General features: G+C 41.4%; 2 protein-coding genes across 7 annotated transcripts in view; one reads left to right on the top strand and one right to left on the bottom strand.

The window, feature by feature from the left end:
- Positions 1–20460, bottom strand: part of ALS2 (alsin Rho guanine nucleotide exchange factor ALS2) — a 66441-nt gene extending 45981 nt beyond the window's left edge. Inside the window, exons 1-12 of one of the 6 annotated variants that reach the window (XM_050969554.1) lie at positions 20329–20447; positions 19075–19101; positions 17126–17212; positions 14139–14293; positions 11466–12382; positions 6893–7253; positions 5730–5898; positions 5194–5290; positions 4653–4730; positions 2842–3021; positions 1716–1887; positions 1290–1470 (exon numbers count right to left, since the gene is read on the bottom strand). In XM_050969554.1, coding sequence (XP_050825511.1) covers positions 1290–1470; positions 1716–1887; positions 2842–3021; positions 4653–4730; positions 5194–5290; positions 5730–5898; positions 6893–7253; positions 11466–12382; positions 14139–14293; positions 17126–17145 — 2330 coding nt within the window. In that variant the 5' untranslated portion in view covers positions 17146–17212; positions 19075–19101; positions 20329–20447. Of the gene's footprint in view, positions 1–1289; positions 1471–1715; positions 1888–2841; positions 3022–4652; positions 4731–5193; positions 5291–5729; positions 5899–6892; positions 7254–11465; positions 12383–13482; positions 13526–14138; positions 14294–17125; positions 17213–19074; positions 19102–20328 lie in introns of those variants that run through there. The other 5 variants (XM_050969555.1, XM_050969558.1, XM_050969556.1 and 2 more) reach the window with 5 other exon arrangements.
- Positions 20461–26919: 6459 nt separating this feature from the next.
- The window catches only part of CDK15 (cyclin dependent kinase 15), a 70567-nt gene continuing 70378 nt past the window's right edge, over positions 26920–27108 (top strand). Inside the window, exon 1 of the mRNA XM_050969610.1 lies at positions 26920–27039. Coding sequence (XP_050825567.1) covers positions 26920–27039 — 120 coding nt within the window. The remainder of the gene's footprint in view (positions 27040–27108) is intronic.

Genomic DNA, 27108 nt, shown 5'->3' with positions numbered 1-27108 from the left:
ACCAACTACATAAAAAACTAATAGTAAGAATCAGCTCTGGAAACCAAGTCACAGGAAAAGTTGTATCTGGAACAGACAGGAACAGAGAGGGTGGGGAGATGTCTGTTGCTGAATAACTCATGGGATGTACTGATGCATGATGGGGTTTTGGTTTTTTTTTATGTTATTTTTTGCTGAGCAAAAAACCTGTATCTGCTGGTATTGTCAGTTCAGCTCATTAACAGAAACCAAGTGCCATTTACTGTTGCAGACAAACATGAAAATTGTCATCTCAGACATCAAGAGAGGGAAAGAAACCGGTTATTCCGATTATTTTTGTTTTAAAATATATTAATCCAAATACAGAAGATTGCTTACTTAGTGCTATCTTTAATTGTTATATGGCGATTAGTGCCTTGGGAAGGAAGAAAAAAGGGCTAGGATATTTTAAAGTAATTATTCTAGAAACTAGAATGGCTCCAGCTTTTGGATAGAAGTTTGTAGCTAGTTTTCAAATGCATGTACATAGTTAAGTATTGCTCTTGTACCGGGCAACTTACACATGTATTTGCATAATTGCCTCTGAGGCTTAATTATCTTCAAAAAAAAAAAAAAAAAAAAAGGGGGGGGGTATTCAGATTAAACTGATAAAACCCTTTATAGTATATGTATTATATTGATGCCAGAGATAAATTGTTCTGTAACAAACTTTTTCACAATATTACTTCCAGCAGATGTACATGCAGCAGCCAGCCAATCAAATGTGAATAAGTGAACCACAACATTTTTCTTTTTAAGCATCAAAAAGGTCTAGGACACTGTATAGACAAAGGACTTGAAATCTGTAGTTTTAACACATGGAGAGCTCTTTAAGGGAAAAAAATCTTATTGTAAATTATTTGAGTTAGGGTTTATTTATGCTTAAAATGCTACAGTGGCACAACTGCAGCACTACAGCTGTGCTCCCACTGCTGTAGCTAATCTAGCTCCCCAAGAGGTGGCAGCCAGGTCAACAGAATTCTTTCATTGACCTAGCACAGAATATATCAGGGTTTAGGTTGGCATAGCTACATTTCTGAAGGGCGTGGATTTTTCACTTTGAGACAGGTAGCAATGCCAAAGTAAGTTTTCAGTGCACACCAGCCCTTATATTGCAAGATATTAATCTGTAGAACATTAGCATGATGCTTGGCAACTGAGGTTTCCTTATGCCAGTCTCCTTATGATCTATTCTTCTCTGATTACAGAGATATTCTGCTCTACAGAATAAACCTGCAGACACTCAGTATGAGACAGATTTTAATACTTGCTCTGTATAACTGTCCAAGAAGAGACTAGAATGCTTCAGGATGGCCAAGCTCTTTGCCTCCTTTATCCCATGAAGAAAACTACTCAGAGAGGCTCCATGTTGACCAATCAGATAACACAGCTTGCTGAACCTGCTTGCCATATCCTGCAACTGCTGGACCGTAGTTGCAGTGCCCAAGTTATCTGTAAGAAATAAGAAAGCAATAACGTACATTTCCAAAAGAACAGTAACAGGTATATTAATAATGGGAATTAATCCAGGCACTTAATCCGCTATTAGAATTTTTTATTTCAAAGAATGTTATCACCTAGTGAATGTCTTCAGACTAACTGGGGTCCCCAATCCATGCAATTCCTTCACACAAACACACACACAATTTCATCATGGGAAGTTAAGATATGATCATCGATTCAAGGAATTATCTTACCTAAACCTAGAAGGGGTCTGAGGACCTGAGATTTGATCTCACTCAGTTTGCAATAGAACCTTCTCTCTGTGGAAGCCAACTCGTGCAAGCTTGCAATATATCCCATAATGTTTCTGTCCACCAAGGCCAAACACTTGTCCCCACCTGCTGTCACGCTGCTTATGTACCCTAACTGAAAGGAAAAAAACAGAAACTGCTTTAACATAGTATCCTAATACAAAATGAAAAGTAACCTAAGGTGATGAGCACAGTATAAAAACCTAGACTGGCAGATTAGGATCTTTGCTGGTAATAAATAATTTGATGTCCAAGAGCGTATCTAATACTAGGAAAATTACCCACTGTCAACTAATGAGTGTCAGCTATCTGTTCCCTTTCTTCCCCACCCATCTATGCTAGCAACCTACCCATTTTTAATGCTTTCTGATTGGAGAATGATGGAAAGGAGGAAGTGAGGAACCCATATTTAACATCCACTGTCAACTACTGGTAATTTTACAAGTGTCAACAGGGCCTAGGAGATGAAAGATGACCCTTAACTCATGAAAGAGATACTGACCATGAACTCAGCTACTTTCAAAACTGCAAAATGTTTTAGATTTAGCTTTCCCTCAGTTTCTTCATGCACACACAGCACATTCCATCCTCAAACAAATAATTTCTCCTTAGTAGAAGAAAGAAGATTTTTTCTTCTCTTTTTCAATGTTTGGGAAGCACGCTATTCCATTTTTCTCATTTTTTTCAGAGCTGTATCAATCAGCTCCCTTTCTGATGCGAAAGACACAAGTTAACTGATTGAGGAGTAGTAGTATTACAGTGCTAATTATGGTGTCTACACTAAATTGTATCATCAAGGCTGCAATACTACTCCTACTCTATCAGTTAACTAATGATTCTATAAAGCAGGATGCCTCACTATAAAGGTCACCGTGAGCTCTTATGACTTACTGTGGAGCTCCATCAACACTAACTCAGTTTCAGCTACATATAGTGACAATGTTTCAGATCTCTACTTTTTAATTCCCATTTAGTTAAATCTTAAAGATCTTCTTAGAAGAAACACGGAGCCATCTCAAGAAAGCATCAGTACTATCTAAGCCAAACAGAAGGAACAAGTAGTACTCACCTTACTACAGGCTAGCAACAGAGCTGGACTCTTAGTGCAGTTGTTTCCGGGTGAATTATTTTCCCTAGTCTCCTCTCGACCACTGTAATATAATCCAGGCTGGAAATCTTCTCCATCCACTAAGAAGAGGGAATAATCTGGTCCTGCTGCTGTGCTCCAGACTCCGCTATCATCACACACCTGTAGGTTTTTGTTGTTTTTTTTTTTTTTTTGGGGGGGGGGGGGGGGAGAAGGAAGAATAGTATCCACCACTTATCAGAGAAGGGAGCCTCAACCTCACACAAGAGCTGTTTCTACACAAAAGTAAGAAGGCTGAGCACCAATAAGAATCCTGCAAGGACTGACATTCTTTAGATGGACATTGGTCTCCTTAACAAGTAAAATGCCTGTGTCTTGTTGAAAACGTGGCATGTCTCAATCCTTGTACCCCATGCCTGATGCTTTGTAAAATTTGCTTTGTAATTTAAAAGCAAACAGACAAATATGGAGATGGTTCAGATGCTGCTCTCCATACAAATTCCAACAGCATAAGAGACAACCATTTAAGTTCCTATCTACTAGTTTGTAGGGGAGCTGCAGAACTTTCCTAGTTGTGTGGCTGATGTTTGCCTGGCTGAATGAAACAACTAAGGGCACAGACAAGTGGTTTAGTTCAGGGGTTCTCAACCTCTCTCTTTCTGGGCCTCACAACATGCTATAAAAACTCCAAAGCCCACCTGTGCCACAACAACTGGTTTTCTGAATATAAAAGTCAGCACTGGTGTTAGGGGGAAGCAAGCCGGACAATTGCCCAGGGCCCCGCAACAGGGCCCCGCCACCAAGCTACATTTCTCAGGCTTTGGCTACAGCCCCAGGCGGCGGGGCTCAGGGCCCTGGGCTTCAGCACTATGCAGTGAGGCTTCAGCTTTCTGCCCTGGGCCTCAGCAACTCTAATGCTGGCCCTGTTTTGTGGCCTCACTGAAACCTCTCGCAGCCCCTCGGGCGACCCAAACACCTGGTTGAAAACCATTGGTTTAGTTGAACCTAAACTCATCATTTGGATACACATATCTGATCAAAGAATTTGCTTCTAAAGCCAATCACAACAAACTGATTCTTGTGTAAGGCATGACTAACATCTCCAGAAATATATAGACAAATGACAAAAACGGTAATTAGGTGATTAGGATAAAGTGAATGAACAGCTTTAATTAAGGTTATAGTCTGAGAATTACCAGAACTTTGAGGGAGAAAGATGAATAACTGGGGAGAGACAACTTATGCTATCAGCATCAGATCTGAAAATTATCTTTCAAGGAATAGTATCTTAGATTTGGGCAAAGAGGCAGATATATTTTTAAAAACACACTTTACAAAATCTAAGACTAAACATGTTGGAAATTTTTGTTTCTAAACAAATAAGGGTTTAAAGTCAGAACATTGGAGCATTAAGAATGTGGAAGAGGAAATTTAACGGAAAGGAAACTTGTCTGAAAGAAAATGTAAGATAACTTTCTCTGTTTGTAACTCCATGTGACAATTCTTTTTTTAAATAATCAGCAGAGACTAACTTCATGTAAAAGTGATGTTTTTTATATTAACAGTGCCTCTTTAAATAACACTGCTGCCAGTTATCATGGGATCATCTGAAGATCAGAGTAACAATGGAAACCAAAAGGTTTTGCAACTTTAGAGCAGTGCCAAAAGCTTTTTGTGGAGGTATTTTAACAAAAGAAGGTCATACAGTTTTTCAAAGTTCCTTAAGACTCTCTGCCCTGGGAGGAGCCTGTTTTATAAAACAGATATAGAATCCAGAAATAAGATGACAGTACCTTAGCAAGGCGAGGGACAGTAGTTGGAGAATTTAAGTGACCAAGCTGGCCAAAGGTGTTACTACCCCACGAATATACCTGTGTAAAAACATGGGGGGAAAAAATAGTTTGCATGCACACAGAGTAAATCCAGCGTGACAAACAGCATATATAAACGCTACATTTATGCACATATGTATAATATCACTCTGGATAAAAATTTTAAACAAAAAAAAATCTATATTTGAAGGGGCAGCTGAAGAGAAATCTAGGGAGATGCAACATTTCCTCATCTGTGTGTATGCGTGTGGGGAGGAAAGGGGTAACCGCACTCAAACTATCACATTCTTGTAAGCATAGCAGCAAGGACACATGCTCATACAAAATGCACAAAATTAATGCAAAAACAATAAAAAAAATGTATCATGCACACCATTCAAGACTCTCATTCCACATAAGAACACAAAGCCTGGAAGCACATAAAATAAAGACCAATCCAGAAAACAGCAAACAAGTCAACTATGCTGTGGATGCATGATAATAGTGACTGTTATCCTCATACCTGTGATTTGGCAGTGAGTGCCAAGGAATGGTGGCCACCAGCCGACAGTTGTATCACTTCTTTGCTGTCCAGACTTTTTACACATAATGGTTGAAGCCTGTAACACCCCATACAAAAACGGAATCAGGGGTACTCAGCATGAAACATAAGAGGCAGGGAACACCCAATATAAAATATTTTGTATATTTTTGAAACAGAACAAACATGCACCACAGCACCAGAGATCACAAAGCTCTTTGGTGATAAACTAGCTTAGTCATCAGGAGAAGGGTACTGAGACGCTCCTCTGACACTAGGTATAATTTCACAATTGACTTTGCCACTGAAACCAAGATTTTGCCCTTCAAGGCCACTAATTATCCTGCATAGATCACATTAGTGGTAATAGTTAAAACTAAGATTTTCAAAAACAGGAGCCTACCTTTGGGGTCTTAAGACTATATTCAGGTAGTTGACAGACTTTCAAGAGTTTTGAGCACCCAAAAACTCCCATTGTCCCGTGGGGTAAGATTAGCTTTTTGCCACTGAAATCTTACCTTGGCAGGACATCACCATGTCCCAACTGTCCTTCCTTCCCTTTCCCCCAGCTCCACACCTCAGTCCTTAAAGATGGGAGAAGTGCATCAGCCTCACCACTATAGGTTGGGGTCAGAGCCACTGTCCTCATTTTTGCCCGTCCTACTTTTCTTAGGAGCCTTGGAGAAACTAGAAGCAGATCAGGAGAAACTAGAATCAGTTTTCTTATTTTTAAAAAGCCCCACACAGAAACTAAGATAGACAACACTAGTTTATCCCTGTTTTAAATTAAACACGGCATTTACACAGAGCTAGTGTATTATATGATATGGGTACCATATACTGAGTCACTTGACTTCACTGATAAGTAAAATACCTAAGAGGAAGCTTTTAAGATTTAGTAATGCTGGAGAGCAAAAAGGTACATAGTTGAAGGCAGCTGTAACAGCACATACGCCAACACAGATCTAGGTATTAAACAGAGTTTACCCATTATTTCCTTTCAATAGCTGTAAACGCAAAGTACGTAAATACACTGAAGTGAATATGACCTGTGACGTTCACTGCCAATAAGGTATTTTTCCTGAAAGAAAAGCTACCCCGTAGAGATCATACATCTTCTGATAATTTCTCTAAGATTGGAAAGAGTGTCACTGAACTCAGCCTTACCAGTGTGTGTTACACAAAGTACTGCATATTCAGAACATTAAAAGCAAGAAAGGAGACAACCACGTGGCCGGGAAGTTTGGTAATGGGACAGGGAATTTTTCTAAACCATTGGCTCCAAACCAATCAAGAGCAGTAGTGACAGAGAGTTAGATTAACTGACATCTGTTATGCAGCCTACATGAAGTGAGTTGGTGGTTACCAGTCCCTTTTGTAATGAACATCAATCCATATCACCAAAAGTGGCACCACAATGCGTTTGGGATAATCCTTATTTTAAGGTTAAAGAACAGTCCTTTGTCTTCCTCAAATAGCATGCACTTCCCACTAGTCTTGTCCTCTCTCTCTCTCCACATTCAACAAGGTCCGAAGGACTGTTCCTTACACACATCTCAGCAGGGAGTTTGAATCTGTGTTCCTATTGTAGGTAATATTGTTAAATAAGACACACAACTAGCAATTACCACACTACATTAACTCTCTCTGGTCTCTTGGTTCCTCCTAGTCACTATCTTACCTTGGGACAACAAGCCAGGCAGGGAAAGTCTTCGACTGACTCCTTCAGATTCCTCTTCTCGAATATCCACTAGGCTAGAACTCTTCTTTCCTTGCATTGATTCCAGTTTGACTTGCTCTTCTCGAGTGTCCTTCAGCCCCTCCGGACCTGGGGAAGGACTATCAGACTGAGAACCTAGTTCACCTGGAGTTGTGCCATAGAAGTTCATTACTTTCTTCAGAGACAATGCCCCAGCTTCATATGTAGCTGCAACTCTCACACCAACTGCTGATGCGCAAGAGACCACCAAGCTGTTCAAGGCAGATGTACTTACACCTGGAGGGCCGGGGAGACAAGCAATGAGTTCTTCTTCTTGAGAAGGCTAAAAACAGAAAAAGAAATCAATTAAACCTATCAAAATTCCCGACCCAGGACAATAGTGTGACCATAAATAAATCTAGTACTCTTACACCCTCTGTTGCATTTATCAGATACTGTCAATAAACTTTTTAGTAGTTTAAGTCTACCACTTCATAATAATCCTTTATAGCTGGAAGCTGGAAACCAGTACCTGTTTCTGTACGAAACAGTTTCTCTACTTCATATTGGTTTGGCAGTGAAGGGTTGTTAATTCGTGCTGGGACAGTGGTTTTTTTGTGTGTGTGTGTTGTTGTTTTTTTGTTTTTTTAAGAGAAGAATGCATATTTTGAAAAAAAAATAACTAGGATCTTTGCAAACAAATATAGAAAGAGGGGTTAAATTCTGGGATTGTAAAAATTTAGCTATGTGCCTTTTAATTCAAGTCTCTGCTGTTGATTACAGTATATCATCAAACATGCTACCTTTATGAGCAGACAGTTAGGAAAGCTTATCAAAGGAAAACAAATGATTAACTTTGCTCATACTGACAAACAGACATCTAGTTAAAAATTGTTAATAAAGCTTTATACAGACAGCAGTATCGTAAGCAGGAATGTACCAGAGAGGTTTCTTCAGGCAGACCTCAGAACTTATGGCTCTGGTAAAGATCAGAGGACAGTCATCTAACGTTTACTGTTATAGTCAGCCAATTAGAACCAGTCACTATATAAAAAGCCGTATACTGAAGCTCTATCAAAAACACAGCTTTCAAGCTATTGACAGACATCAAATACAAAAGGCAGTATCCCATTTCCCTTCTTCACATAGGTCCCTTAATACAAGGCTGCCTATAGCCTCCCTGTAAAAAGAGATTCTTTTGACATCTTCCTTGTGAATAAGGAAGACTAAAGGATACTGGAAGAACTCTTATTTATGAAATACAAGTACGACAGATGTGACAATTTCCTGCAATATTGTGGACAAACCTTATTGAATTAAGTTTAAGATTTTAGGAGAGTACTGTATTAAACAAATGTTTGTATTCAATCCCACAATAATACATAATGTCTGTAAGGGGAAAAGACAGATATGACTAATGTAAACCCTGAGAAGTGTTATGAGCTACAAAGGACTCTTTTAAACAAATGTACCAGAGAAGAATGAACTTTTAGTTGAGTGGGTTTCCTAGGAAATACCTAGGAGGGAGGGAATGCAAATTCTAACCTTCAGACCCAACCTTTTAAAAGGTACACCTTGAGGAGAACCCTACTGTCTGCTGATTACCTGTTCCAAGGGTCCCAAGATCAAAGGCCCAACCTGTCTAAAGGAGTGACTCTCAGATTCATGGGGGTTCTTGCTCTGAGCAAAAGATGTTATGAATGTGTAACCACAGAAAAACTCCTTTGTGGGGTTTTAGGGACTTCCCATCTGCTAGAGCCCTGGTTGCAGCGGAGTGATCTCTGGTAAGCTTACTAGCATGCAGATAAGTTCTTTTATTTCTTTTAATATGTTCTCTCTGTAATAATTTCACCTTCAGGATAAATATGCTTGCTTAGGAAAGGCTCTGTGGCAACTTCTAACAGTGGATAATTATGCTGTTGATAGCTTCTGAGGTGAAAGCAAAGCAGGCCTGCTTAGGCAGTCTGAATTGCTAGGGAACTCACAGTATAGACTGGGAATGGTGCAGTCTGCAAAAACCCCAGTAAGGAGGAAGAGAGAAATGCAAACCTTCTCCAAGAGAGGAGAAAACTAAGGAGCTGGGAGCCTAGAGTGAATGACCATGGTGGACCATAAAAGAGGGAATAGGTGCAGTTGCCCTGAACTGTGACAGTAAGGATAAACTAGCAGGCTACAAACACTGCCAAGCAACCCAGAAAGATACAGTCTATTTGAGTACAGAAGCTACATCAAGAGGGAAAACCTCTAACTGCCACTGTAAATGAAACATTACACAATCACCTTCCGTGCTTATCTTTCCTCTTCAAACAGCATCCATATATTGCATGGTGTTAAGATTCAGTTGACTCTTAAAGGATTTGAGGTAATACTATATTGCATGGTGTTAAGATTCAGTTGAGTCTTAAAGGCTTTGAGGTAATACTATATTGTATTTATGTGAACTGTGCGTGAGAAAGTATTTTCAGAAATATTTGGGGGAGCAGGAGGGAGAAGACAAGAAAATGAGCAGGAGACTAGTTGTTCTCTACCCCTCAGAGGAGTCCACAACTGTTGAAAATAAAAGAGTTGTTTTACTTTTACCACCTCCTCTTCCTTAACTGCCAAAATCCAACAGTGTGGGAGTATGGAACTGGCGTCTCTAGAAGAAATCTCACATACTTACAAAAGATAAGCTCAAGAAACTGACTCACACAGTATCTGCAGCTACTGCAGTAATTTTCCAAGTTCAGCTGTGAAACCACCATGCTGCTTGTATAGTGAGATAGCATTAGCAATACAAAGGATTTTCTTAGCAAAAACAAAACTTCCCTAGCATAAAGTTATCTAATGGGACAGACCTTGGGTAAGGATGGGGAGACAACACTGATGGACAGAAATCTGGTGTGGTTGTCTATAGAATAATCTACATATTACATCACTTAAATAGTCTTAAATCAACCAAGTGATTATTTCATAGTTTGAGAGATGACATATAGGCAAAAAGTTTGAAATTGGTGGTTTCTTTACACATTAAATCACCTTTCCTCTTCTCCTAACCCTCCAAAATAGCAATACATTTTTGCAGATTCGATAAGTCAAATCGAGTTTCTCTTCTGATGGCTACTAAAAGGTCTGCTGATTACTGCTGTCTTCCAACAGTCATAACGTAAGTTTGACACATGGAAGATTAATTCACCACTCATTACACTGTTGGTGAGGTCTCCCAAAGTGAGGCAAATAGGGAAAACAAATTTGGATCCTTCTATTTGTATAAAAAGATAACTATCCAGCTAAAATCCTTAGCTTGACTCAAGAAGAATCAGACAAAATTGTGAGGGTGATGGGGGTCTCTCTCTTCATAGGAAGGCAAGTATTATACCAGCTGGCCAAATCCCAGAATATTGATCTAGCTCAGGGGGTCTCAAACATGCGGCCTACAGGGCTCTTGCATGTGGCCCGCCAAGCTCCCCCCGCCCCCCTCTGCCACTCTCTGAAGCAGCTGCCAGCACATCCCTTCGGTCCGGGGGGGGGGGGGGGGGGGTGAGGGGAAGGAGGCACAGGGCTCCTGCATTGCCTCCATCCAGGCACCACTACCTCCCCCCAGCCCCCCGCAGCTCCCATTGGCCAGGAACAGGGAATCGTGGCCAATGGGAACTTCATGCGAGGTACCTGGAGGAGTGGCAAGAGCAGCCGACGCACAGAACCCTGAGGCCCCCCCGCTCCCTCAGGGGCTGCAGGGACACGATTCCAGCTGCTTCCTGGAATGGAGCGGTGTGGGGCCAGGGCAGGCAGGGAGCCTGCCCTGGCCCCAGTGCGCGCCACTGCTACCCCGGAGCCGCTCTAAGTAAGCGACGCAGGGCTGGAGCTCGCACCCTGAACCCTCCTGCACCCCAATTCCCTGCCCTGAGCCTTCTTCTACATCCCACACCCCTCCTGCACTCCCTGCCCTGAGCCACCTGCTGTACCCTACACCCCGACCCTGTGACGCACCTCTCATCCTCTTGCACCCCACACACCAATTCCCTGCCCTGAGCCCTCTGCCACACCCTGCACCCCTGGTACAGGGAAGGGGTGGGAAGAGGCGAGGCCTAATGGAAGGGGTGGAGTGGGGGAGGGGCCAGAGGCAGCGAGGAATGTGTGTCAGTGATGTTGTCCTCAGGTCAATGCACTAGTCCTCCTGTGGCCCTCGTGGTCATTTGAGTTTGAGACCCCTGATCTAACTGAACAGGATAGCAACATATCCTAAGGCACTAGAGAAGGGAATGGGAAATGGGTTTTACTGGGTTCTCACCACTGCACAGTCCACAGCACACAACTATCTGGCAAGGCTGCTCATATAAAGGCTCAGGACTGAACAAACATGATGACAATTCTACTCTCAGTCCAAAATTACTACTGTATTTGGGTTTGATTCCTAAAACTGTGAAAGAAACACTGATAACTCCAGAATTGTAGCTATAGCGTCAAAATTATGTTAATATTGAGAAACCTTTAGTTTTCATGAGCACATTACAAGATTTCATGACTATAGTACAAATATTAAGAGAAAAACGTATAGACCAGTGATGGTTGGTACCTGTTCAAGTTCTGTACTGATGCTTTTCTCCTGGCTGTCATTTAATGGGTCATCTGACAGGTTCTCCAAGTATTTTTTTACTGCTTTTTTGTCAGGAAGTAAAACATTTCCAGGACTGGAAATACCACTATCTTCTTGTCCATCATTGTTAGAAAGCACACTTGTCACCTCTGATTCTGAAGCAGCTGGCTCATCTTCTACAAAGGTTTTCTGACAATCCTCACTTTGGCTACCTGCAGCACTTTTCCCCTCAAGAGTCTCCAGTGAGGAGCAGGAGACATGGTTTTCTGATTGTGAGTCAGCCAGTGCCACACCTAATGGGCAGCAGTGACTATCTGATATGATTACATGGTCTTCTTTATCTGTCATCGTAATAAGGAGCTGGCTGCAATGGTTGCATCTCTCTGGGATAGGTTTCATGTCCTGTGCAGGGAGACATTGTACAAGAGCCAGGCTGTGGTAGGCTCCACAGGCAACTTGGAGCACAACGCGTCCTGCTAGGTGTTCTACCTTTTGTGGCTTGGTCACTGGGAAAGTAGTTGTTATGAGACCTAGCTGACAGCCACTTCCCCATGCCCATATTTCTCGGCTTAGTGAAAGTGCCAAGGTGTGCTCCTCTCCACATGCCAACTGCAAAATCCTGACTGACAGCAGAGGACTGGTTTCAGAGTCAGAAATACTAATAGGATTTGGTTCTCGCAGATAGGGCTGGTTAGCCACTGCACACTGGCCAGCAGAATTGTTTCCCCACATGTATACCACACCACTCTCAGTCACTGCTCCATTATGGTAGCTTCCAGCTGCCACAGTAGTAACATGCTGTCCAATCAAAGCATTTTCTAAGATGGGGCTCTTAGTGCAAGTTTCCTCTAGACCAACCCTCCAGGGAAGTTTTCCAAAGCTGTAGACCTCGCCACCTGAAAGACAGCATCATTCTAATGAAGTTAACCATATAAACAACTGAGGAACTCATTTAATAGGATTTTCATTTTTAATTTGTTCTGGGCTCAGTGTTAACTGCAGTTGTTGAAACCAGATCTCCCAGATACTTTCAATAAATAACTATTAGGGACTCTGTGCTATTGCTCGCAAGAGGTCCTACACTTGATACTGATTTTTCTGTTGGTCCATTCTAGTAAATCAGTAGCATGGATGCATTATATAGCGGGGATTTCGCTATTATCGCATGCTGCCTTTAAAATGAATTGTAGTACATACAACTTAAATTTTTATCTATGGTAGGCTCAAAAGCAAGCTTGTCAGTCAATACCTTCAAGAATGAGTGCAATTCACCCTGATAGTGCTAATCATTCTGATATACTAATGTCAAGAGAATTTGCATAAAATTCTCTTAAAATGCATAAAACATATTCCATTTCTTAATATTTATACTTTTCATCTTCAGTAAAAGTTCATTTTGGACCATTAATACTGTAGTATCAAACTTGAAATATAACAAAAGAAACTCTAAACTGAGGCTTCCACAGAGACTGTGGGCCTACCTCGTACACTACAAATACAACAGCGTTGGCAGAGCAGGTTAAAGCATGGTTCCCTTCTCGCTGTACAAACATTCAGTGTCCCTGAAGCATGCCAAAGTGCTGGACTTTGATATGTAGCAACAGTGCATAAAACAGTAAACATTTGTCCTACTATTTATTCCTTAATTATGGAAAAATATACTTATTCTTGGTTTGACCTTTTAAACATAGATAATGTTGATGAAATTCTAGAGAGGCTAAGATTGTGGTAACAGTGCCAACTCATTTGAAATGAATCAGCAAGCAACAAAAAAGTAGACTCCTATAAGGAGGATTGATTTGGCTAACACTTTTTTGATAGTTATATAACAGTGATCACTACAGTCATATCCACAAAACAGTACACTTCAAGTCAAATGTGCATAGAAGCAAAGTTTTTCTAGTTCAGAAATGTTCCATTAGGCAATAGAGTGAAATGGCAGGTCAGATTACAACTGGCTCTAATTGGCACTCCCCTAAACTAGAACATTCTTTACCTGCAGCTCAGTGACATTCAAAAGGTGTGAAATTCTTTTCTTCCTTTGAAAACATCAGAGAAACATCAAAGACATTACTTCCAGTCTAATCTTTACAACGGTATGCCCACTGATCAGTACAATCAAGTGACAAAATATATCAACGCTCAAAGGAAAGGTCTTTTGGAAAGTATTTTTTGATTCAAAGAGTCAACTGATCAAATCAAATTTCACTGCTGCATCTACTTGCTTGCAATTTTTCAGAACTTTAAAAAAAACAAACCACTCAAAGTTATCACATATCAAGAGGACTGACTTTTTGTAATGTTGTATTTTTTAAATCCAATAAATTGTTGTAACATGCATTTAGAGGTAACACAGAGGGTGAAATAGATCCAAATTATCTTGCCATTTTATAAGTAATGCTTCTCAACTTTGAGCCACTTTTTATTAAAGAGAAAAATTAGCCCAGTGCAATTTAAAAAGACTGATGAAGATAAAGTAGAAAAACTGTCTGTCTCTTACTCAACCTTTACAATAAAGACATTTTGGCAGTAATACAAATCTTAAATATTTCTTTAAAGTTTCCTTTAAAATTTTACACTAGTTTCAAGCTAGTATTAACAGGAATTTTAAGTTGTTCATGGTCTGTGACCTAGAACAATACTGTCATATACCTTCTGTTAGAAGCAACCCATGGTTTATTCCGAGGGCTGCCTGCAGTACGGTCTTTCCACTCCAGCCTGGAAGTCTCTCAGGTGTTACAGAGCAGGAACCAGCCTGCCAGATATGGACCAGGCCTCTCTCTTTGGCTCCTTCTGCCTCTACTGAGCTATAAAAATAAAAGGAAGAAATCAGCTTGTAGTTTTCTGCACACCAATTTTAGTTTTCCATTTATATATAAGAAAGAGACGAAGGATGGTTCAGTGATTAAGGTATTAGCTTTGGACTTGGAACCCAAGTTCAATTCCCTACTCTGCAATAGACTTCCTATGTGACCTTGAGCAAATCACTTACTTTGTGCCCTTTTTCCTGGCCATAAAAATAGCACTTACCTATCTATCCTAGATGTTGTGAAGTTAAGTGCATTAAAGAAAGATTGTGAGATGCTCAGTTACTATGGTAATGGGGGCCTACGGTAGAGTATGAAGTGACACCTGAACTCTAACAGTCAAAAGACCCTAAAAGCAATTAACCTCCTGCTAAGGGGTGATGTGCACACTTTTGAGCATGGTACATCCACTACTGTCAGAAGGTGGCTACAGAAAATATTCGTACATTTTAGAGTAGTCTCATTGAACCATCTCTAGCTACAAAGAAAGTCTATTTTAGAGAAACTCTGGAATACCCAAGATCCGTTTGAACAACTTAGTCTCACCTGAATGTTGTCTTATTTCAGTTTTTTCTTTCCGCTGGGTTTCAGTAACAGAAAGCGGAAGAGGATGACAGTGACCAACAAGAGCTCTTGTAAAGTTATAAGTTACATCACTTGGTCCAACTAGTAGAACTAATATTTAAATTTAAAGAGATTTTTTACTTTAGATAAATAATTTCATTTAAAAGAGGGTTTGCTGAAAATTAACTAACTGGATTTTTATCCAGTTAGGGAAAGTAGTAATTAATGTGACATATTTTGGATATTTTACTCAAAATTATAATATACAATTTCCCAGGGGGCAGAATGATGGAATATAGAGCCTTTCATCACCATATCATGTTATATTCAGCCAAAAGTGCTAACGAATGGATACTGACCATCTAATAGCCCTCTGGGAAACGAATGTGGTGGGTTTATTGCCCAGTGTGTAAATGCCCACATTACAAAAACCATCACTACAACGGATACTAACCAACCCCTTTGTTGGTAGTCACAGTAAAGAGGCTAAGAGGTGAAAGGATATGAAGACTCAAGTCTCTCTTTCACTTAAGATTTCACCTCTCTAGAGCAGGCTAAAACACACTGGGAGGGCAGAACACAAAGTTTACATAGCCACTGCTGTACATGTTTCTCTGAATAATTAGAGGATTTCTGTCTCCGGGCCTGTCAGTCCAGTGCAGCTCATAAGAACTGAAAATCATGCACACAATTTTTTTAAAATTAGTAAATTCTACCGTACACAAGAAGTGTTAATGATTCCTGGTGAATTCATATTTTCAACCTTTGAACAGACATTCTGAAGTTTCAATGGCTACCTTTTTTTTATAAAGTCACAGTTGCAATAAACTATGGAAAGTACCAATCATCCCATAATCCTGTAGTGTGATTAAGCTACTATATTTTTTCCCCTTTGGTCTAAAATACTGTACAGTATTCTAAAAAATGATACAGTAATTCCCCACTTAACGTCCTCTCGCTTAATGTTGTTTTGATCTTATATCCCTGCTCAATTACAGAACATGCTCCATTTAAAGTTGTGCAATGCTTCGCTATAACATCGTTCGGCTGCCTGCTTTGTCCACAGCTGGCAGCCCCCCAACAGCTCCCTACACCCCTGACAGTGCCTCCCACCCATTGGCAGACCCCAAGGTTCAGCGCCTTCCCCCTCCTCCCTGCAGCAATCAGCTGGCTTGTGGCATTCAAGAGGGAGGAGCAAGGACTCCCGAATGCTGCAAACCAGACGACTGCCGCCGAGGGCAGAAGGCCGGGGAGGGAAGGGGTTACCTGTGTGTCAAGTCCTCTCTCCTCCCCCCTCCGTCCCGAACATCATAAGCCAGCTGATTGCTGCAGGCAGAAGGGAGGAGCAAGGATGCGGCGCATCTCCTCCCTCCTGCCAGTGGCAATCAGCTGGCTTGCAGTGTTCAAGAGGCAGAGGAGAAGTGAGGACTCAGTGTGTGGAGTAAAGGGGGGTGGGAGAGAAGAAGCAGGTTAAGGGTGGAGGCTTGGGGGAAGGTATGGTGTGGGCAGGATGAGGGTTGAGCCCCCTACCCTGGTGCTTGTAGAGTAAGGGAAGCTGCTGCTGCGTAACGTGCTTCTCCTAGCCTACAGCACCTTCAGCCTCCTTGTCTCCAGTGCCAGTGGGCTAAGGCGAGGGCCTACTACAGTACTGTACTGTATGGTTTAAAAAAAAAAAAAAAAATGCCCTGGAACCTACCCCTCCCCCAGCCTATTTACATTAATTCTTATGGGGAGATTGGATTTGTTTAACATCGTTTCACTTAAAGTCGCATTTTTCAGGAACATAACTACAACATTAAGTGAGGAGTTACTGTATTGACAAAGAACATTTGGACTAGAGCTGGGCAAACCAAATACCTTGATTTGCTGGTCAAACTGGAAAATAAGCAGAAAAAATTGCTTCAAGACAGCACAAAATGAAAATTTTTAAGCAAACAAAACACATTTTTGTTTCAGGTTGAATGACATGTTTCATTTAACGCAAAATAAAACTAAAAATCAAAAGAAAGTCATTTAAAATCTAATTTTTTTTTAAAAAAGTGAAAAACCATTTTTTACAGATTTTTTTTTTTTTACTAAAATGATCTGCTAAATTAAAATACTCGTTCTTAAAATGTTTTAGTTGACTCACACATGCATTTTTTGGCCCAAAAAAGCCTGTTCAAACATTTTTGCCAAACTTTAACTTAGACCTTAAAAATTAATTTTAAAGGCAGTTATTAGTTGAAATGGTTTTATGGGGTCTGCATGGTCTCAGCAGGTTTTTACCTTCTCTCTTGTTGGTCCATCAGTCAGTGAAAGCACTCCATCACCAAATCATTCCTCTTTGCAGAATGTATGGGACAGCTCTGTCAACTGTTCGGTGAAATGGTAAGATGAACAGGCTATAGAACTGCACATCACACGTAAGCAATGTAAAGACAGTGTGTATTCAAAGCTTTATCTCCTATCTTAAGTGTCCAATAAATGAACATCCACACAGTATGAGAATGCTTAAAAGTATTTAGACTATTTCATACTGAGTTGGCAAACAAAAGGTAAACAGTCAAACATATTCTGCCCACTCATCCTACAGTGGGGCCATAAACAGATTGAACAAAGCCTATTTCTAAGACAGAAAAGAATCAACCCATATGCAGGCTGTTTGAGCTTTCCCAACCACCAACATTCTTATTACAAACTGCTAAAAAGAAGTATTTAGGATTCAGAAATCTCCAGAAAGCGATGCGTTGCTTTTGCAATGACATCTCTCTTTCTTGGACAAAAAGGTAATTTATACCAACATTGCTATAATACGCAAAACAGTCATTCAAAAATTTAACAGCAACTTTTTCACTGATGTCTGGTAGCTTAACAATAGACTTCTATACTCAAACTTAACAATACAGCAATAAAGCATTACTGCAAACAGCTCACACAATTAGGAGTGCTGAATCCATAAACTTATTCCTGAATCATAAAATACATACTACCACTGCATACTAACTGCAGTTATTAGGCCTTGTGCTATAGTAGGAATTTAACAATGCAGGAATTAAATTATAGATTTAAGACACTTTACTGTGCAATCTTATAAAGCTTATAAAAGCGTATAAAGCTTATAATGGAGGCCACAAGGATTCTTATATACAGCTTTATGAATGCAAAGAAGCCACAGCACCTCTTTCAAATCGTTTTAATTTTGTTTACAAGAAACAAATTACCAAATGACTTTTCACTCAGTTATCAACATCCAGAAATTGAAAACTTTGATTCTTATTGGCCAAATGCCTTGCTAAACAATGAACTAAAAATAATCCTTGATAAAGTGACAGCAGTGCATGCGGGTGATACCTTATCCATTCAAATCAATTTGGTTTTATGTACAGGAGATCTTCAGAAAGTTTTACAATATTATGACAAGACAACAGTATTTATTATGACAGGGAGGTGTGCTGAACAAGCATTCAATTTGATTGAATAGGTCTTTTATGCATCAAAGGAAACAGAGAAAAGATTCAGAATCAGGAGAAGTTGTAAGCCTTTTAATGTAGAAATTTTGGAACTAAAACTCTGCCAGTCACATTCATGAAGTTTAGTTATGTGTAGATAACCTCTTGTACTAGGACAGATGCATCTAGAATTCTACAATTTAACAAAATATTAGGTAACTGAGAAATATTGTAGATTGAGTTGGGAAAAAACACAGTTTTGGGGAATCAGAACACAAAATCCAGTTAGCCCAAATAGTTACATTTTTGGGAGAGGGGGGCAGCCAGGGTGACATTTCAGATACATAAAGTTGAGAGGTGATAATGGCTGAGGCATAAAAATTTTCAGTTGTCCAAATACAGTACATTGCACTGTTGTTGTAGCCATGTTGGTCCACGAATATGAGAGGAGACAAAAAGTAGGTAGGTAGTATCTTTTATTGGACCAACTTCTGTTGGTGGAAGTGAAAAGCATTCAACAGTATTGAAGAAGAGCTCTGTGAGGCTTGAACGCTTGTCCCTTCCACCAAACAGAATTTGGTCCAATAAAAGATATTACCTCACCTACTTTGTCTCTTTCACAGATGTTACACTGATGCATATTCTTTGTCACATGCAGTCATTCTAATAAAAATGAAGTCCAAGTGATAACATTTTTCAGAAATAAAATAAATTGAGCTTTGTTATTTGGTGGCTCTTATTTAATATGGTACAACCTTAAAATAATGATAAAAATAAATTAAATACCTTTGATTAAATGTCATGGCCCACTCTCTTAAAAAAAAAAAAAAAGACACTTAAACCATATTTGCTACAACACAGTTACTAACTGCCTCAGTTACATTTACAGTTACCACCTGTTGCAAATAGTCATTTTAAAATGTTCTTTGATTAAAATCTCAGTCAGGATACGCAATACCTGAGAATAAACAATAAACCATAGCTTAATTTTTTTTAAATGAGTCACAAAATGTTTTTGGAACCTCTAACCATGTGAAATATTCTTATCCAGAATAATAATACATCACAGTGAAGAAACTCAAGAGAACACAAATTCTTTGAGTCTGATGACACTTTCTAACCCCAAGATTCATACACACTTAAATTCACCAGTGCCCCCATCACTGTGGGCAACTCAGGCTTCAGAGATTGGAATCACATTTCAATCAGATACCTATGAAAAAAGAAGTTAGATCTGTTCACCCTTATCAACACGTTTATCAAACGAGCACCAGCCAAACTGGATTCCCCCCCTTCATGTGGGCACTAATTCTCTAGGGACTGGAGTGACATTACCCAACTTATACCCTGAACAGCCGCCAGATAACTTTCACTTGACTACTGAGGGAGCTGAACTCAACCCACCAACCCAAAGAGGTTGGACTGGTCCATGGACTATTGCTACCCCATGAGCCCAGCGCTCCGGCCGTTCCCGCTTTAACTGCGTGAGGGGGCTGCTCCGCCGGCTGGTGCATCTCACTGCCCGGCGGGCCCCCGACTCCCCCCCCCCCGGTCTGAGCCCTAGTGAGCCCCCCACACCGAGAAGCCACCGGCCCCTTTGGCAGGTCACCGACACCCAGATCCCGCCCCGCTGCCCTCCTCGGAAAGGATGCAGGAGCCTGAGGCAGCCTCGCCTCACCTCAGCAGGGTGCCGGGGACCATCCCCACCCGCCCGCCCGCCAGAAGCGCCGCCAGCCCTGGCACTGCCAGGCAGTCAGGTCCCCGGGACCCGGTGGGCGACGGGCGAGCACAGGCGGGGGGACGTGCCAAGGCCACACAGGGAGCTAGGAAGAGCCCCCGGCTCTGGGTCCCGCGCGGAGCGGAGCTCTGAGGGGGACGGCGAAGGATGGGGGCCTTGCGCGCCCCGGGGAACGGATGAGGCGGTTGGGTAACTGCAGCGCCTCTGCCCCCCCACCCCGTCACGTGACGTGACTCAAGTTTCACTCCCCGCCGAGCTCCAGCCCTTCGCGCCCCCCTCACTGAAGCCGGCGCTCGCGCTACCTCAGGCGGCCGGGAACCACTTCACCTGGCGCCGCTCTCGCCTTAGCAGCCGGATCGCCGCGGGCTTCGGCGGCTCAGAGATCAGCTGATTCACACGGGGAAAAGGGGCGGGGCCTAACGCCAGCTCCCTCCGAGCCAGGGCTGGTTGGTAAAGAGGTCGAACCGCGGGGCGGGGGCGGGACTGAGCGCGCAGACGGACACTCGTCTGGGACAAACTAGTGTGAGGGGCGTTAGAGAACCGTCCGGGTGTGAGCCCCGGGGAAGGAGAGTTTGCACAAGGCGGACCGCGTGGGAATGGTTTGCCTCCCTCTCGAAGGGAATGGGCACATCAGTGGCCTTAGACTGGTCCCATAGGGCCCAGGGTAAATGCACCTTTCCCTGCACCAGGCAAGCCTCAGCCACACCGCCCCATCTCATTCTCCTGCCTCCCACTCCCAGCCCTTGGCCTGCATAGATAGCATCCCCCACATTGTCAGCCGCAACCAACCAAGCGTTCAAAAATCATGTCAAGCCCCTCAAAACTATGAGATGGGCTTAAAGATCAGGGTTCTTTTTATTTGCTTTCTGATGTTTGCGTCTCTGAGGTGTACTTGAGTCACGTTTCAAGCTTTTCTCTGTCACCACAATGGTTAGAAATGTTAGAAAAAATTAAAACAGAATCTTGCATATTCACATGACTCCAGAAACTGGTGCTTCGGAAAAACAACCAGATATTGTGATGCAATAAAATTGTGGTAGTTGGTAACACTGCATCCTCAGTCAGAATGCCGGGAACTCCTCCAACCTCACTCCACTCTCGCTCCTGTGGTGCTAGGAAAGAGGTTCTCAACCTTTTTTGAATCATGTCCCAACTTTAGTATAGTTTTTTCACAATAGCAAGACGGATGCTGCCATTTACCATTGATAATGTGTTTCTTCAGGAGATACCAGGCAAATTACTCAAAAATACAAGTAAAATGGTACTATAAAAAAAACCCTCACCTGTATTAGTGCTGACAATGCTAGCCAGTGATAGATTTGAGTCAGTGGTTTGAGTCAGTGGACTTGCGCATAGGGTCATATGGCCCATCTGCCTCTCTGTCATGACATGTAATTCCTGAATTATTAGAAGACTTGCCGCATTCCCCTAGAAAGTTTGATGCATCCCTGCCTGCCTCCCTGGTTGATAGGGTGACCAGACAGCAAATGTGAAAAATCAGGACGGGGTGGGGGGTAACAGGAGCCTGTATAAGAAAAAGACCCAAAAATGGGGACTGTCCCTATAAAATCCGGACATCTGGTCACCCTACTGGTTGAGAACCTCTGTACTACAGCAAACCACTTTATATCATTGTACTGGAACTTGACACATATGTTAAAAACACCAGTAACACCCAGAGTTTTACACATTCAAAACACTGGACTTCTATTACTTGCAACATGGATTTAAAGGGGTTCAGCATTATTATTCCCACTTTACACATGGATCAACGGTGGCAAAGAGAGGCAAAGGGACTTGCCCAAGGTCACAGTCGATGACAGCACTGGGTTTAGATCTCAGCAGCTCCAAACTCTATATTCATTTCTCTTACCGCTAGAGGTCTGCTTGGACCTAATTTGAAAGCCCAACTCCAACTAGCCCATAACCGACCTGAACCAAACCCGAGCCTGAGTGTTGAGTTGTTTTCAGACCTGACCTGACCCTGACAGTCCCCCTCTGTAGGATGTAATATGTAGACTGTCAGTGTCACCACCTCATCCTTGGGGTTTGGCCTGACTGGGTTTCCTGGTCCCCAGGCCCTGTGCCCACAATCCATCTCCTGCCATGCCCTGCCTACGGAGTTGGCTCAGCACTCCTGACAGCTTCCACACCTCACTGCACTGTGTGTGCTACAGAGTGAGAGGTGCAGCGAGGTTGTGGCTACCAGCAAGAGTGGCGCACACAGCCTGGACCACCACGCCAACCCCACAGGCAGGAAGAGGTGATAAGAGACCACTGAACCAGTGCTTGAGCGTGTTGGTTGTTTTTAGAGCTGACCGAACCCTGACGCTTGTAGTCAGGTCCCATCAGATTCAGGACACATTGCAAGACTCTAACTACCACTTACTAAAGTCAGAATTGCTGGTAAGTAATAGCAGACACACAGTGGATCATTTCTGAACTCATCCAGGAGAGGGCAGTGTGCACATACACACTTCCAATTCATTACCATATAAACCATGAGAAGGTACAGGAAAAGTAAAGAATGTTAAGTAAAATTTCACTGGGTATGTTACATCATATAATAAATGCTAAGAAGCAAAGTCATGACCATTTTTTTCATATTATTATTATTATTGAAACTTATATCTCTCACCTACCTTATTTCTATGATTTGCAGTGTGTCAAAGGAGAAGCAAGAAGTTAGGGGTTTGTTACAGAAGTGGATGGGTGAGATTCTGTGGCCTGCACTGTGCAGGAGGTCAGACTAGATGATGATAATGGTCTCTTCTGACCTTAAAGTCTATGAGTCTATGAGTTATATTTTCAGCATTACCAACTCTTACAATTTTATTGTGACTCTCATGAAATTTGGTTTTGTTCTTAAAGTCCCAGCTCCAGGAGTCATGTGACTAGAGTGTTTCTAAGCTTTCATTTAAAAAAAGTAAGTTTCTAGTCCTCAGGAGTGCCGAGAAAAGTTTCAAAATGTGATAAAAGTTCATAAAGGCTCAAAACTAGAAGGCAAATTAAAATAATCCAATATTTATAAATTTTTAACTCATCTCATGATTTTTAAACTAATCTCATGATTTGGGGGCCTGACATGTTTTTTGAACATGTTGAAACAATACTGTGTTTTACTCTGAAGCCTTCAAAATACGATAAAAGATCCAATCCTTCTTCAACTCACAGAACATCCTTAATACAGGGTTACTTTGTACTTCTATGGCATCTTTCACCTGAAGCTCTCTAAGCACTGTATAAACATTAAGCTTCATAATACCCCTGCATAGTAGCAAGTGTTATTGCTGGAGAAACTGATGTACAAAGAGGTTAAGAAACTTATCCAAGCTCACACAACAGGTCAGTGGCACACCTGAGAACAGAGACCAGAAGACTTGACTCCTTTTCCTCTGAATCAACCCTCTCATAAATTATCACAGCCTCTTATGTGAGAGTCCACTGGCATGTCCAATAACAAGATAATTATTATGTTTATAGAGTTAATTGGTTAGGGGCTATGACTGAAAACAAGGAGGTAGGAAAGTATAACAAGTTAGAGGAGGAAACTGAAAGCTACTATTTACAAACAGTGTGTTGTTCTTATTAAGGCATTGCCAGCCTGTAATTAACAACTAAATTATTTTTATTTAAACATTACATAAAATCAACAAGAGTCTGCTGTAGGGCCTTGTCTATATATGAAAGATTTTTTAATATATCTTTAGTTTTTTTGGCATAAGTACCTGCATCTGCACACAAATGATCTTTTTCTACCTTATTTTACATCTTATCCTGATACATATATATATACCCACTCCATTTTACACACATATACACTCCATTTTGGAAGCAACATATTTTTGAATGAGTTATACTGCTATAAGGTTAATGCGTATGCAGCCCTATTCAAATTAATTATACCACTTTAGGTAGTCCTTCCATTGCAATCCCACGTTTCATTGCTTCACATCTGGATTGACCTGTCTGGTTACCTGTTACCTGCACTGCTTTGGGGCCATCTTGACCAGATGTCCCCCTGTATTTGAATGCTGGCACACACCTAAGCAAACCGGCTTATGACTCCAGCTTGTGGCAAATTCACAGACCCTGAGTCCATTATACTCACCTTCCTCATGCTTTCGCATGGTCCTGTCAGAATATCCTGGATTTCCTTGCCTTCTGGGGAAAGTTCAGTCTTATCTTTCCAGCAATCACCAGAATGCAAAAATAGACCACTGGCTTGTAGATCAAATTAAGGGGTATTGCTAGGATGCATGCCAGTGCCATGCCAAAACCAATGAACTGCAGAATAATTTCAAAAATACCAAATTAAACCAAACATCAAAAGGCAAAAATAAGACCGGTAGTAATACTCCCGGTACATGTGCTCGAGTTCTGCTCGAGGAACCACAGAACTTCATTATATGTTAGACAGTTTGACTGCAGCCTGCTACACCATGGTGCAGTGACCCTATCACCAAGGAAATAACTAACAAGTCTTACCAGCTAGCTTCAAGTGCATACTAATGAGCCATAATGGTAAATTAATAGTCACTTTAATACAAATGATATAGCATGGTGCTTAGAATTACAGAAAGAACTGAGTGTGTGTGTGTGTGTGTGTGTGTGTGTGTGTGTGTGTGTGTGTGTGTGTGTGTGTGTGTGTGTGTGTGTGTGTGTGTGTGTGTGTGTGTGTGTGTGTATACCATGCACATAGAATACAGTTTTTAGGAGATATTAGAACCTATGATCTAATGTAAACTCATTAAACCTTCAGCATTGCTAAGACAATGAAAATCTTGAAATCAAACCACACTGTATCCATTAGCAGCAACAGCTGCTATTACAAAGTCTAGATGGCTTTAAAAGTGGCTAAACAGCCTACTCTGGCTCGGTGGGAAAATTAAACTCGCAAAGATAGCTGTCTATGAGCTACAGTACCAGACTATAGCTGAAAACCCCAAACCCAGTCTCTCCAAGAGAACTATTGAAGAACTATACTTAAACTGAAGCGCAGCCTCAGGAACACTTAGAAGATAGGGAAACTGAAGAATGGAGAGGTTAAGTGATTTGTGCAAGCCCACGACTGAGAGATAGGCACCAGATCACCAGTTGGGCACCTATTGATGCATTTAAATTTTTGAAGAAACAAACAAATAATAAAGCCTGCACAAGAAGTCTGTGGAAGGTCTAGTAAGCAACCCAGGGGGGTTGATCCTACTCTACTGAAGTCAATGGGAATTTTGCCAAGGAAGTCAATGGGAGCAGGATAAAGCCCCAAATTTCCAAAGTCCCAGTCCTGGGCATTAATTGCAAGGCCATTCTTTGTTTCCTTTTTTAAAAAAATTATATTTAAAACACTTTAATGTTTCTAAAATAATGTGTTCTTCTGTGTAATTATTTATGTAGTGATAAGAACGTCTTTTATATTACCTTGCAGCATTTCTTTAGATACTGAGGTGCCATAATGCAGCAGTTACAGGGAGTCCGGTATTTGCTCTCACCTTCCCTCACAGTAATCATTATAACAGTAAATTAGAGAGTCCACCTCTGATACGTGGGCTGAACACTCCATTTTTATTCAGTGCTCTGAAGTATAGACCTATTGTGATGCTTTATTTTTTTCGCTGCTTCAGCTAGCTGGGTGAAGTGACATTCTTTTGTTATAACTAAGTGATTTTTTTCCTGTGATGTAGTATGAGATGTGTCACGGAAAAATAAATCTAATCTAATCTAATCTATCAATCAAAAAATTACATCCTTCATTGGTATTTATGCTTAAATGTATTTTAAAAGGCAGTTTCCATTCACTGGGGTTTGTACAGGTGTACCTCTAATTTCCCTAACCTAGATAAGTTCTGACTCAAATATACACACTTAGGATCCTAATGGAGCAACAAGAGTCAGAGGATCCAGAGAAAGGAGATAAATGCTCAAGAAACAGGATGTTCAATAGTGGCTATAGATTGTTAACTGGGGAACTGCTTGGGTTGGACTGGGAAGGGAAGTCCATGTAAATGAGATACCTGCTTTCCGCGTGCCATAACTTCTGCCCCCAGGACACTCAGAACATGCCTCTTCCCACCCCTTATACTGGGTTGGAGGGGGAAAGTTGGCTCAAGAGGCAGCAGAGCCACTTCCACTGGCAGAAGGTTCCCATGAAAGGGGGCGATTCTTCACCCTATCTCTGGCCAGTTTAAGGCCACTTTGCACGGATTATGCAATGTACAATTGATGGAATATGTTCTGGGCTGGATTCATCACTCTGCTAAAGCCACTTTGTGTTCTTAGCCCAGAATATATTCCATCAACCACAGCTCGCTCTGTCCTTCAAAAAAATAAACAAACAAGGACATGCAGTGCCCAAAGCTTACGCTATTATTACGTGATAGCTAAGAATTTAAATACACAGAAGTGAGGAAATTCAAATGTACAGTTTCTGCAGAAACCATAGCTCACCCACACTGTACATATAAAATGGCATAAAACCTAACAGCATGCACTATAATTAATACAAGCTATTACATATGTACAAGCAAACCAAGCCTCTGTTGCTGGGGGAACCAGTACATTTAATTACTCGGTAAATTATACTGAATTACTTAATTAAAACAATATTGAATGAACAGAGATTTTCTTTTCCCATTGAGTTTGTACATAAATATTGGCAGTTTTTAGAAGCTATTGGGCCAAATTAACTGAAATCAATGAAGCTACACCAGGGATAAATTTGACCCATTGGGTGTTGGGCTGATGGAGAAAAACTACTGAAATCATGAGATTACTTGAGGCACAGACCTCATGTGAGTCATATGAACACTCTGGCATAACTCGCTTCTAGCAACAGAGGAGCAGAGAGTCGAAAGAAAGAGATTGAGATAATATTTTTTTACCGAACTCAGGAGAACATGGGGGAAGCGCTGTGTGTAAATGCTCTCAAACCTGGACCATGCTGTTGCTGTTCAGAGAGGCAGGGCTCTCAACACAGTCAGAGTACCCAGTCCATGGAAGTGGAGTCTATGATGGAGGTATTCAGTATCCCAGCCAGTGTTTTAGCAGAGAAAGAAATGAAGGAGCTCAGTCTTCCATTCTGGTTG

This window comes from Gopherus flavomarginatus, chromosome 10, assembly GCF_025201925.1.
Source record: "Gopherus flavomarginatus isolate rGopFla2 chromosome 10, rGopFla2.mat.asm, whole genome shotgun sequence".
In the NCBI taxonomy this organism is placed as follows: Eukaryota; Metazoa; Chordata; order Testudines; family Testudinidae; genus Gopherus; species Gopherus flavomarginatus.
Note: the sequence above shows the minus strand (reverse complement) of the source record. Positions and strands in the feature narration are given on the sequence as shown.